The following is a 13,762-nucleotide window of genomic DNA, read 5'->3' as shown; positions in this document are numbered from 1 at the left end:
ACAAAGTTATGTTATCATTGAAATAATCACACTAATTATATTACATGTGACAAAGTTATGTTATCATTGAAATAAGATCACTTAATGTCACATAAGACACAGTTATGTTATCATTGAAATAATCACACTAATTATATTACATGTGACATAGTTATGTTATCATTGAAATAAGATCACTTAATGTCACTTAAGTCACAGTTATGTTATCATTGAAATAATCACACTTTATGCCACATGTGACACAGTTATGTGTTGTCATTGTAATAATCACACTTTATGCCACATTTGACACAGTTATGTGTTGTCATTGTAATATTCACACTTTATGCCACATTTGACACAGTTATATGTAATCATTGAAATAATCACACTTTATGCCACATTTGACACAGTTATGTGTTATCATTGAAATAATCACACTTTATGTCACATTTGACACAGTTATGTGTTATCATTGAAATAATCAGACTTTATGTCACATTTGACACAGTTATGTTATCATTGAAATAATCACACTTTATGTCACATGTGACAAAGTTATGTTATCATTGAAATAATCACACTTTATGTCACATGTGACAAAGTTATGTTATCATTGAAATAAGATCACTTAATGTCACATAAGACACAGCTATGTTATCATTGAAATAATTACACTTTATGCCACATTTGACACAGTTATGTGTTATCATTGAAATAGTCACACTTTATGCCACATTTGACACAGTTATGTGTTATCATTGAAATAATCACACTTTATGCCACATTTGACACAGTTATATGTTATCATTGAAATAGTCACACTTTATGCCACATTTGACACAGTTATGTGTTATCATTGAAATAGTCACACTTTATGTCACATTTGACACAGTTATGTGTTATCATTGAAATAGTCACACTTTATGCCACATTTGACACAGTTATGTGTTATCATTGAAATAGTCACACTTTATGCCACATTTGACACAGTTATATGTTATCATTGAAATAGTCACACTTTATGCCACATTTAACACAGTTATGTGTTATCATTGAAATAATCACACTTTATGCCACATTTGACACAGTTATGTGTTATCATTGAAATAGTCACACTTTATGCCACATTTAACACAGTTATGTGTTATCATTGAAATAATCACACTTTATGCCACATTTGACACAGTTATATGTTATCATTGAAAAATAATCACACTTTATGTCACATTTGACACAGTTATATGTTATCATTGAAATAGTCACACTTTATGCCACATTTAACACAGTTATGTGTTATCATTGAAATAATCACACTTTATGCCACATTTGACACAGTTATGTGTTATCATTGAAATAATCACACTTTATGCCACATTTGACACAGTTATATGTTATCATTGAAATAATCACACTTTATGCCACATGTAACACAGTTATGTTTTATCATTGTAATATTCACACTTTATGCCACATTTGACACAGTTATATGTAATCATTGAAATAATCACACTTTATGAAGTGACACAGTTATGTGTTATCATTGAATAATCACACTTTATATCACATGTGACATAACATTATAGAAATAAGCACACTTTATGTCACATTTAAATCTCATGTCCATATACAAAAAAATGAAAATCACATTCTAATTTATTTTATAAAATATAAACTTAACAACTTTTATGTAACAAATGCTGCTACTGGCTATCAAAGCTTTCATAAATAGAAATAGTTTTTTTATGGCTTAAGTAACAATTCTAAATAAAAAGGCAGCAAGCAAGGGTCAAAAACAAATAATATACATGTATTTTGTATAACCTTTTACTTAAATTTGGAAACACTTTGCTTTGTAGTGGAAAATTAGGCATTAAAATTTTTGCATTAACGATGTTAAAGGATTCAAAGAAAACTTATTCTGGAAATGATAGTAAAAATTCTATGTTGTCAGAGATTTTATTCTTCAGATATTTTTTTGTGTGACAAGTATCACTAGCTTGAGAATATTGAGTTGGCTCTTAGTAGATTTGAATAGATTTGTAAAAATATTGGTCTCATAATCTTTAAGGGCCATAGAAAATATGGAACAGGACTGCATATTTTGGCAAAATTTCACTCCTTTTATATCATTTACAATGACATTGTATAGAATTGTTGTTCGAAAAAAGTTAAAAAAACAAGAATCGTTTACAGAGGAATGTATGAAAAATTAGTTAAATAATGATAATTTTGATACAATACCATAATCTTTATTATGTACTTATAATGGAACTATTTTTTTCTTTATTTCAGACGCGGGGCACCATATAGGGGTGAGTTCTATGGTGGTGGTTATGGTCTCTACGGAGATGCGTATTCGTATCCCTACTCTTCTTATGAATATTATGTATGAAAACAATGGCAGATCCCATCATGCACCACAAAAACCCTGGTACAGTATCCCGTCTGCTTCCCACAAACCTCACATTAATTATATATCAATATTCCGCAGAAATGCTTAAATCATAGTTACAACACACCAGCACAAATTGACCGCTCCCCTTTGAGATATTTTATTTTAAGCAACTCTGCAATATTCAATAGAGTGAGACACAATTTAGCTTCAAATAGAAGTGCCTAACTGCATGAAAGCCTCTGTATATGATACAAAGTACCTAACTTTACACCAAGGCATATGTACATTTATGCACAGATACCTTAATTAGTAAATAATTGCAGTGTAATATATGACTTTAGAGAGTGGGTTTCTTTTGCATGTTCTTTGTGTAATTAACAAGTAGAATTATTCTATAGGTCAGTCTTGATCATTACCAGAAAGATTCATGTCCAATGTGTGTAACAACATTATTTATTGTGACTGAACATATGTATATTTTAATCATATCTTGTGACATTTTACTTAGATTATACTTGTAAGTTAGATTTATTGACAGCATTTATGGAAAAATAATTAGGGGTGTCACGGTTAGAAAAAATGCTAACCATTTAAACGGCGATGTAATAACCGTGATAAGCGTTTAACCGACCATACTAATAAAATTCTTAGATTATCAACATTAACTTTAATCCTTAATGACAAGATAAGCCATTTTGTTCATTTTTGTTGTACTCAAAATGATAACAATACATAACTGAATATGGAGTAACTTTTTTCAGGTAGGTTCGTTCAGTATTCGATCAGATCGGAAAAAATACATTGTTGAGTACAACTAAAATAATTGTCATATCTTGTCATAGAAAAAAATTAAAGTAATATTTAGAATCAATTTAAAACTTTTCCTACTAACTGTTAATGGTGATTGAATTTTTGGTTTTTAGCTAAAAACCAACCGTACCCTTTTAATCAGATAAACCTGACACCTCTAAAAAATAATATTTATCATTTATGATGAGAAATTTAGACATACTCATTCATAACAAAACTTAAGTAAATTGGCAATTAAGATGCTGTGAAATAAGAATCAGTATTGTTCATTTGTACACAATACAAATTCTTTTTTTAGGCATTAACTGAAGTAAAAGTTTATACATTTAAGATAATGTCCATGATAAATGTTGATTAATATGATGATAGGTGTGAAGTTAAAGGAAAATGAAATAAAAAAATTTATGCAATATAATTTGAATTACGTAACATATTGATCTGATTATTGGCATAAGATTGATTTCCTACTTTTAATTTACTCTCTATAAAACATGACAATACATGTACACATGTACAAGTATATATTACGATAAAGGGTAATTTTGAAATTTGTTTTATTTTTAGAAAAAAAAATAATTATAAAACAACATTTTGTTACAATATTATTTGGTTTGAATTGGTTGGATTTGCCATTATATTCAATATTCTTTTTGTTTTCAAGTCTTTTTTCAATGTTTTCTTTTAACATAGTCCTAAAACTACTAAAACATTGAAAATGTTGACTATACTGTAAGGTGATTTTTACATCCATAAAGATCATACTATGTTTAATAATCTTTTCTGTAGAATCTAAAATGTTTGATAATGTTTAATATCTGAACTAAATACCTTAATGAACTATTTATTGCACACATTATAGCTTAGCCAATTCTCCTAGACCCTGAATCTAAAATATGTTCATTTATGTTATTATTAACAGTCTTGTAGAAAATGTTTCCTTTGTGAATTCAATTTGTAACTTGATTATTGAGTGGGTGTAACATCAGAAAAATCTGGTTATTATGATGATAAAAAATAGTCACAAGACCAGGTTCTCCACCAAATATTGCAGAAAACAAAACAAAACAAAAAACAACTACAAAAAAGAAAACAGACAATATACCTTGATGTGAAAGTTAAGGTGAAATTCCTAAAGAAAAGAATGCTGGTGCCTACATTTGTCAATTTGTCAAACTAAAAGCCACCTGGGTTTTCTTTCCTCTTTCATTACATAAAGAATTTCCACCAAACTTTCACATCAAGTGCCATGGTGAATATTGTTAGGGTTTTGTGATTTAAACATTTTTTGCTGTATTATCATGGTTGTTTATTGTTTTTACCTATATATGAAATGAACAGAGGGATACTCTTCTGTGTGTGACTGCATTGTGTATTAAGTCTTATTAATTAATAAATATATTAACATAGATCTATTGGAAAACATACCACTCTAGAAATTAATAATAACATGACATGTATCTTTCTCTCATTGCTTTATAACTTTATTTCCTCAGTACTTTCAATCTGTTTCTTGATAAGAATTTAAAAAATTAGATCTACGTCAAGGATATATGCGACAGGAACCTTCAACTCATGGAATTAGCAATTATGTTCTGAGATTAGGGCTTGAGATTAGAGCTTTTAATTATGAAATTAGAACTTGTTATAAGGATGGGAATTTTGACTTGATATTAGGACAAATGAGATCAGGGCTTTGAATTATGACTTGATTTTAGGATTTGAGAATAGAACTTGCAATTATGACTTGATATTAGAACTTGGAATTATGACTTGATATTAGGATATGAGAATATAACTTGCAGTTATGACCTGATATTAGGACTTGCAATAAGGAATTGAGATTAGAGCTTTTAATTATCAAATTAGGACTTGTGATTCGGTCTTGGAATTAGGACTTGAGATATGAACATGTTTTAAGGACATGGAATAAGGACTTGATTATGCTATACTAGCATATGATATCAGATCAGCCTTCATGTCCAGTCATTGCAATCTGACAAGACTTAATAATAGCTGGTTGTTTTATAGTGAAATTTACCTATCAGATATGGTTTGTTCAGTATCTCAATTAGGTATATTGCTATATGGGAAGAGTAGTGATATTGACAAAAAATAAACTGTTTGCTTAAATCAGTGGTATTAAATAGAGGATATTTGTTTAGTTCAGTGTAGGATCGGAATATATTTCACCGAGTGAGCACCAAAAGGTATATTTCACGAGTGGCGCAGCCACGAGTGAAATATGAACTTTTGGTGTTCACAAGGTGAAATATATTTCAATCTTACACTAAACTAAACAAATTTTCTTTTTATTACATGCAAAGAAACGTTTTAAAAAGACATTTAACCTATTTACTGAATGAAAGGCGCGCCAAAGAATAATAAAACGTGACGTCATTTACGACGTCACGTCATTAAGTTGGTACCCAGTACTGTGCACGCTGGTATTTCACTGAAACAACGTAACGGGCTTAAATTCAAAACAGTGAAATTATCAAAGTGGTAATTTCACTGTTTCAAACAGTGAAATTACCAGTTTTATATCACTGATATATTTCTATAAACCACCGAAAAGCGTGTAATAAAACATCTTAAATTGTCATCAATAGTGTATGCTCATTAAAAGTTTGAGATATTATCTTGCACTGAAGAAGATTTGTATTTTAAACACATACAGTTTTAGCTCTAATTAGCTTTACATAATATTTGACTAACCTTTAGATATTGTCTCCATTATACATTAACCATCACACAATTTTAAAAACTGACTTTTAGAAAACCAGTCTCATATTGGAACATTGCCAAAAATTTGAATTTATTATCAACCAATCACATGCAATCAATTCAGGAGACTGGTTTACAAAATTCAGTTTTATTTTCATACTTGTGCACCATGTTTGTAATCTTACTCACAAAATGCTTACATTATATAACCATATTTAATACAAACTAATTTACTAACAGCCTTTTAATAAAAAGATGCATACTCAATTACTTTATTTTTTTCTTTTAATTATTTATTTCAATTATTCATTTCAATTTATAAGTTTTAGAACAAAATTTTATAAATTAATGATAGATTATATATTTTTCAACTTAATTTTTTTTCAGTTATTTTCAGATTTTTTTTTGCAAAGTGTTAAAGATAGATTTTCAATGTAAGAGGTATATGTAATACCATGTTTACACACTGTTATCCATTGTTTGTTTCTTCTGCCTTGTCTTAGTTGACAATAGGGGAAGCCATTGTGTCTTCTGCCTTGTCTTAGTTGACAATAGGAGAAGCCATTGTTTGTTTCTTCTGCCTTGTCTTAGTTGACAATAGGAGAAGCCATTGTGTCTTCTGCCTTGTCTTAGTTGACAATAGGAGAAGCCATTGTTTGTTTCTTCTGCCTTGTCTTAGTTGACAATAGGGGAAGCCATTGTGTCTTCTGCCTTGTCTTAGTTGACAATAGGAGAAGCCATTGTTTGTTTTTTCTGCCTTGTCTTAGTTGACAATAGGAGAAGTCATTCTTTGTTTCTTTTGCCTTGTCTTAGTTGACAATAGGAGAAGCCATTGTTTGTTCTTTTGCCTTGTCTTAGTTGACAATAGGAGAAGCCATTGTTTGTTCTTTTGCCTTGTCTTAGTTGACAATAGGAGAAGCCATTGTTTCTTCTGTCTTGTCTTAGTTGACAATAGGAGAAGCCATTGTTTGTTCTCCTGCCTTGTCTTAGTTGACAATAGGAGAAGCCATTGTTTGTTTCTTCTGTCTTGTCTTAGTTGACAATAGGAGAAGCCATTGTTTGTTTCTTCTGTCTTGTCTTAGTTGACAATAGGAGAAGCCTTGTTTGTTTCTTCTGTCTTGTCTTAGTTGACAATAGGGGTGCCATTGTTTCTTCTGCCTTGTCTTAGTTGACAATATAAGAAGCCATTGTTTGTTTCTTCTGTCTTGTCTTAGGTGACAAAATGAGAAGTCATTCTTTGTTTCTTTTGCCTTGTCTTAGTTGACAATAGGAGAAGCCATTGTTTGTTCTTTTGCCTTGTCTTAGTTGACAATAGGAGAAGCCATTGTTTGTTTCTTCTGCCTTGTCTTAGTTGACAATAGGAGAAGCCATTGTGTCTTCTGCCTTGTCTTAGTTGACAATAGGAGAAGCCATTGTTTGTTTCTTCTGCCTTGTCTTAGTTGACAATAGGAGAAGCCTTGTTTGTTTCTTCTGCCTTGTCTTAGTTGACAATAGGGGTGCCATTGTGTCTTCTGCCTTGTCTTAGTTGACAATATGAGAAGCCATTGTTTGTTCTCCTGCCTTATCTTAGTTGACAATAGGAGAAGCCATTATTTGTTTCTTCTGTCTTGTCTTAGGTGAAAAAATGAGAAGTCATTCTTTGTTTCTTTTGCCTTGTCTTAGTTGACAATAGGAGAAGCCATTGTTTGTTCTTTTGCCTTGTCTTAGTTGATAATAGGAGAAGCCATTGTTTGTTTCTTTTGCCTTGTCTTAGGTGACAAAATGAGAAGTCATTCTTTGATTCTTTTGCCTTGTCTTAGTTGACAATAGGAGAACCATTGTTTGTTTCTTTTTCCTTTTTTTAGTTGACAATAGGAGAAGCTGTTGTTTGTTTCTTCTGCCTTGTTTTAGTTGACAATAGGAGAAGTCATTGAAAACTTGTCGGTAACTTTAAAGTTATGTAATGGTAACAATTTTATTATGGTCTTAATTGTTCTTTATTGGTTAAAGGACTTACTTTGCTCCTTCCAAAGACTATACAAGAATTAACATTTATCAACATAAAACATTCAGAGATAGTCATTAAACTAAGATTGTTCTTATTTCTTTTTTTTATTTGTTAACAGTTTATTTCAACATCCATTGACTAAATGCTATCTTAATTCCAATTGTCCATGCTTTTTCTCAGAATGTCTTACATTCAGTTAAATTATGGTTTTATTCCTATCTTGTGATCTTGGATGCAGGAACATAGAGTTTTTTCTATGAATGAAACAGTAAACATGGTATTACATGAAATAAATTTGATGACATCTTGTCACTTTTTTTGTTCTTTTTTTTTCAAAACACCAGTTTCCATGGCAAATTTTTATTTACATTTTTCTTCACAAATATGGTTATATGTATGTATATTTCAGAATACGCTTCACCTTACATGGGTAATGGTTACACTCTTGGTGGTTATGATGAGGGAGACAATTATTACACATATCACTGATGAATGACCTTCAACTTTTTATAAGGTGAAGTTGACCTTTGATCATGAACTTTGACCTCAGTGGATAATTGCATTTATGATACTATCTGTGATATACAATGTATTTAAAACTGTTGTAGAACAATTTATGTGATTCAAGGATCAATTTAAATGATGAGATTACATTTCTCATATCTGCTGTTGTGACCTTTGACCTCATTTTTAACAGTGACCTTGACATGCCTATTTTAATCTGTGATGGTGAAAATGTGAATGCATGGGGTAGACAGTAGGGATAAAATTATATGATATAAAATATGTTTGGTATGAATTTAGAGAAGATATAATAAACTGTAGTTATAATAGATACAAGGCATTACTTTCATTTGAATCATGTTACATTTCTTTGAAAGCTTTAGCTCATTTAGGTACACTGGTTCAGGAAATGATTTATGGGAAAAGGTGATCAACATAATTTTTCAAAAATAGCCAATTAAATGAAAGACTATTAGGCTGGTCTGTCTGATCATTATTAAATATTATACATATTTTTTCATCACGTATATGGTCATTTAAAATACATTTGTCAAGCCGGGGTGATTCTTGATTGTATGGATAGGTTTTACCGGATTGGAATTGTTTCAATGCAAAAGATATGAAATAAGAATATTTTTTATTGTTCTAAATTAACTGAAAATTTATGAGACAGACTACTTATAATGCCAAGTTTTATTACTGATTTTTATTTTAGCTTCAGGTGTAAATTCTTTAATTGATCCTAAAGTAATGTTAGGGGAGAAAAAAGTAAATTTTTACAGCGTCAGTGTTGCTGAATGCCTGTCTCCCCATTTTCATGATTTTAAAGATCAACTCCCCAATTTCCTTTATGCTAAAGATCAGTTCTCCAATTTCCTTCATTTTAATGACCAGTTCCCTCATTTCTTTGGTTTATAAGACCAGTTCCCTCATTTCTTTGGTTTATAAGACCAGTTCCCTCATTTCCTTGAATTTTACAACCAGTTCCCTCCCTCATTTCTTTGATTTTACGACCAGTTCCCTCATTTCCTTGATTTTTAAGACCAGTCTCCTCATTTTCTTGATTTTGAACTTTTTTAGAAATCATGCAACATTTATTGATAATGAGGAGCTTAACTCACTAGACTGGTTAAAGTTTTTTAATTTCTTACTGACAATAATGAAACTTTAAATTTGAAGTTCAGTCTAAGTTTCTTAAATTTGATTTGGTTATAATTTTTGAACATGAGATTATAGAATATCTTTCTTTTGAAGATGATTTTTCTTACCACATAAAAACTGTACATATATGGTTTCTAAATAGGTTTATAATGATTTGAAAGTAAACCTTGGGGTTTGGTTTCTCCTTTACAATATTAAAGTACGCAAAATATTCTATATCATTAAATGCGGTCTGTTTTATATGCACATAACAGATTGTACACCTCCTTTTGTATTTCAATTAAGAAGAAATCTTTGGCATTCTATATCGTTTGAAAAACAATTTAATCGAACATACAATTTTTTGATGATGGGGTACTTTTTCTATTTATTTTTACACGCATTTATGTCATTCAGGATAAGGGGGGCATTGTGCACCTTATTATATATATTTAAATGGTGCTTTATGCAAATTAGAATGGTTTATAATGAATTTTACAATGATGCTAAGGAATTTAACTGCCTGCTTTTGTCATTTATTGATCACTCAATTATTTACTTTATAATCATGTCTACAGTTAAAGAGAAAATGTTTTTCTTATTTAGCATTGAAAGTACATATAGAACAAATTGTATGACAGGCTAAAGAGTGAAACTTTGTTTTGTCAACAACAAGCAATGTCACTATTTTAATTTTGATTTTTTTTCCATAAAAAATTATTTTGATAGAAAATGTCTCAATCGACCCAAGGATTTAATTTTTTAAACAAGATTAATTTGAGAATGTTTCTTAATCCATTCTTTATTAAATCTCAGATTGAAGTTTGGATGTGTGAACCAAATTGTAATATCTATAGGAGTTTGCAAAAAGTTTCAGAATCTGATATTTGTATTTGATTTAATTAACGCCAAAATTATGTAATCACCATGCACAAGGTGAAAAGGACAATTCATTTGCAGCACTAATCATGAAAACCGCATTTTGATTCTGAAACGAAAAATTTGACAATGAAGTTAAAAAAAAAGCCCCACACATCCTTTTGCTAATCATAATGCCAAGATTTACTGTGTAATAGAGGTTATAATACTGCAAGTTTGTAACATCACTTTAATAGGATATTCCTGATGTTTATATAAACTATATACATGGCTGCTGATATTTTATGAAGTAATTTCATTTTTTCCCCAAATAAAGGAAGTTTGTTGCATTATAAATTCTTTACAAAATTTTTTGCCAAGTTTCATGACCATAGGTAAACAGTTGATTGCAATATATCTCAAGCCACTTATTTTGCAAACAACTGTTCATATAAGGTCATATTACATGTAAAAAATCTTTTTTTTAGCTCGACTTTTCTATGAAAAGGGGAGCTATCCTACTCGCCCCGGCGTCGGCGTCGGCGTCGGCGTCACACCTTGGTTAAGTTTTTCGTACCACCCCACTTTATTTCAGAAGTATTACAAGTATGGCTTTGAAACTTACCATACTTGTTCACCATCATAACCTCCATCTACAGACAAGAGTACATAACTCTGTCAAGGTTTTTGACAGAATTATGGCCCTTTTTTGACTTAGAAAGTGTATTGAGCTTGGTTAAGTTTTTTGTACCACCTCACTTTATTTCAAAACCATTGGAGGTATTGCTTTGAAACTGACCATACTTGTTTACCATCACGACCTTCATCAACAGACAAGAGGACATAACTCTGTCAAGGTTTTTGACAGAATTATGCCCCTTTTTGACTTAGAAAATACATTGAATATGGGTAAAATCCACTTATTGCCTTAACCCTTTGAGATATTGCTTTGAAACTTTTAATGCTATTTCACATCATTACCCCCATCTGTACGCAAGAGAAGGTAACTCTGTCAAGGATGTTTTTGACAGAATTATGGCCCTTTTTTGACTTAGAAAGTGTATTGAGCTTGGTTAAGTTTTTTGTACCACCTCACTTTATTTCAAAACCATTGGAGGTATTGCTTTGAAACTGACCATACTTGTTTACCATCACGACCTTCATCAACAGACAAGAGGACATAACTCTGTCAAGGTTTTTGACAGAATTATGCCCCTTTTTGACTTAGAAAATACATTGAATATGGGTAAAATCCACTTATTGCCTTAACCCTTTGAGATATTGCTTTGAAACTTTTAATGCTATTTCACATCATTACCCCCATCTGTACGCAAGAGAAGGTAACTCTGTCAAGGATTTGTTTTAAAAATTAAGGCCTTTTATCGACTTAGAATCTTGGTTAATAATTCTTCACTAAATATCTTAATGCTCATGGCCATTGTTCACTTTAAAAATACAGAGATTCTTGTATTGCCTTTTACTGCAAAAACTTTTTTTATTGGCAAGCAATAAAAAAGTCGAGCGCGCTGTCTTACGGACAGCTCTTGTTACTAATACTGTTGGCTGAATATCAATGCGGAGCATTTAAAAAACTAATATACATGTAATTTATGAATTTTAATCATTACAAAACAACATCATTAGCCTAATTAACTAGTTATGCACTTAAATAAATTTATATGGTTGTTTTGCAAGATGACAAATTGTATTGCTTAAACTGCCTTATTCTAATGTTATTGTGCCAAAATAATAATCATACTTCCTGTATATTTGTCTTATTCTGTTCTCTCATTGAGTGATAAGTTAGGTGATAATAACAGGCATTACCCACCATATACATTTCTTTAAATCTTCCTAATGTTTTTTTCTTTAAGGGACCCCACTTAGGTTTTTTGACATGATGGGATTTAAATAAAATTATTCTTTCAAGATTTTTATACAGTGTGATGAAGGTCTATACCAATAAAAATGTGTGCAAAATTTTGGATCATTAATTTGCTCACTCTGTTCTTGCAGAATAATCATTTTATTGTGTAAAATGACCTTTAACATTAAAAGCAATATGAATGGTACATGTCCCAGGTCAATGTAGGATTCTTAAATTTTAATTTGTTGCCTTTAGACCTCAGTGGAGCTCCTTTAAGTTTGATTTGTTTCAAAATTTTCCGTTTCTTAGCTGGTCCATTGCAGTTTTAGAATAAATATCTGTTGAAAATACAAGATTGCATGATGAAATCATTGCCCTTTCATTAATTGTCTTGAATAATGATAAAGAGAGATTTAGCTCAAGTCTAGCAGCATACAATTATGCAACACTAGGTTAAGTCTTAAGTGCCCATCTGCTACATACTGCACTTAACCAAAACTGAGCGCATTGACATAGTTATGCTTATTACCGATAAATTTACCAAGTTGTACTCTACCCCTGGATTAGATGGAAAAAAAAACATTTGTCCTGTTTATGAGTATCTTTATGTCTGTCAGTTCATTTTTGACAGGATTTCACAGATCCATGTCATTGTTGCTATGACAACAAAACAAACATTTCATCATAACTCTCATATTATATGTATTTGTTGATATTTGTTAACTTATAATTGTTGTAGGTACAAATGTATTTGTAAATAGAAAAAATAAATATTTATTAGATATTGACTGGAATCATTGTATTAGAAAATATTACTAGACTTCATGAAAGAGGGTGAAAATATGTAAAAAAATGACTTGAAACTGAATATATATTCTTACCAAATCTTCATCCTTTTGAAAACTGCTCTCCTCTTCTCTTTAATGTAGAAACATCTTGAAACATTATTTTAGTTGAAAATTAAAAATTGGTCTGAAAGTTTGTTTTGATGATTTCTAGGTCAAGTTTGAATATGGGTCACCTGGGGTCAAAAACTAGGTCACACCATTCAAATATGGAAAAACCTAGTGGTCACATTTTTGACTCAATTGGCATCAGACTTGGTCAGGATGCTTGTTTAGGTAATTGCTTGGATGAGTTCGAACATGGGTCATCTTGGAACTCACAGGAGCTACAAATAGAAAAATCTTGTTCGCACACTAGTGGCTACTGTTTTAATCCAAATATCCTGGAAATTGGTCTGAAACTTAGTTTTGATTATTTCTAGGTCAAATTTGAATATGGGCCACCTGGGATCAAAAACTAGGTCACATAGCTCAAACATGGAAACACCTTGTCAGCACTCTAGAGGTCACAATTTCGACACAACTGTCATGAAACTTTGTCAGGATGTTTGTCTAGGAAATTGCTTGGATGAGTTTGATGGTTCAGTTGAGCGGTCGGTCTATGGCCATCTTGGCCTCTTGTCTATAAGAAATACTCACCTTTCTTTTTA

General features: G+C 30.9%; 1 protein-coding gene across 9 annotated transcripts in view; it reads left to right on the top strand.

Moving 5' to 3' along the window:
* Positions 1–8,896, top strand: part of LOC132730492 (uncharacterized protein C21orf58-like) — a 43,232-nt gene extending 34,336 nt beyond the window's left edge. For 2 of the 9 annotated variants that reach the window (XM_060716437.1, XM_060716440.1), the window contains 2 exons: positions 2,275–2,413; positions 8,308–8,893. In XM_060716437.1, the coding sequence (XP_060572420.1) occupies positions 2,275–2,374 (100 nt within the window). In that variant the 3' untranslated portion in view covers positions 2,375–2,413; positions 8,308–8,893. Of the gene's footprint in view, positions 1–2,274; positions 2,414–8,307 lie in introns of all 9 variants that reach the window. The other 7 variants (XM_060716435.1, XM_060716439.1, XM_060716441.1 and 4 more) reach the window with 5 other exon arrangements.
* The last annotated feature ends 4,866 nt before the right edge of the window (positions 8,897–13,762 follow it).

This window comes from Ruditapes philippinarum, unplaced genomic scaffold (assembly GCF_026571515.1).
Source record: "Ruditapes philippinarum isolate M1 unplaced genomic scaffold, ASM2657151v2 ctg2398_1_1_1_1, whole genome shotgun sequence".
Lineage (NCBI taxonomy): Eukaryota > Metazoa > Mollusca > Bivalvia > Venerida > Veneridae > Ruditapes > Ruditapes philippinarum.
Note: the sequence above shows the minus strand (reverse complement) of the source record. Positions and strands in the feature narration are given on the sequence as shown.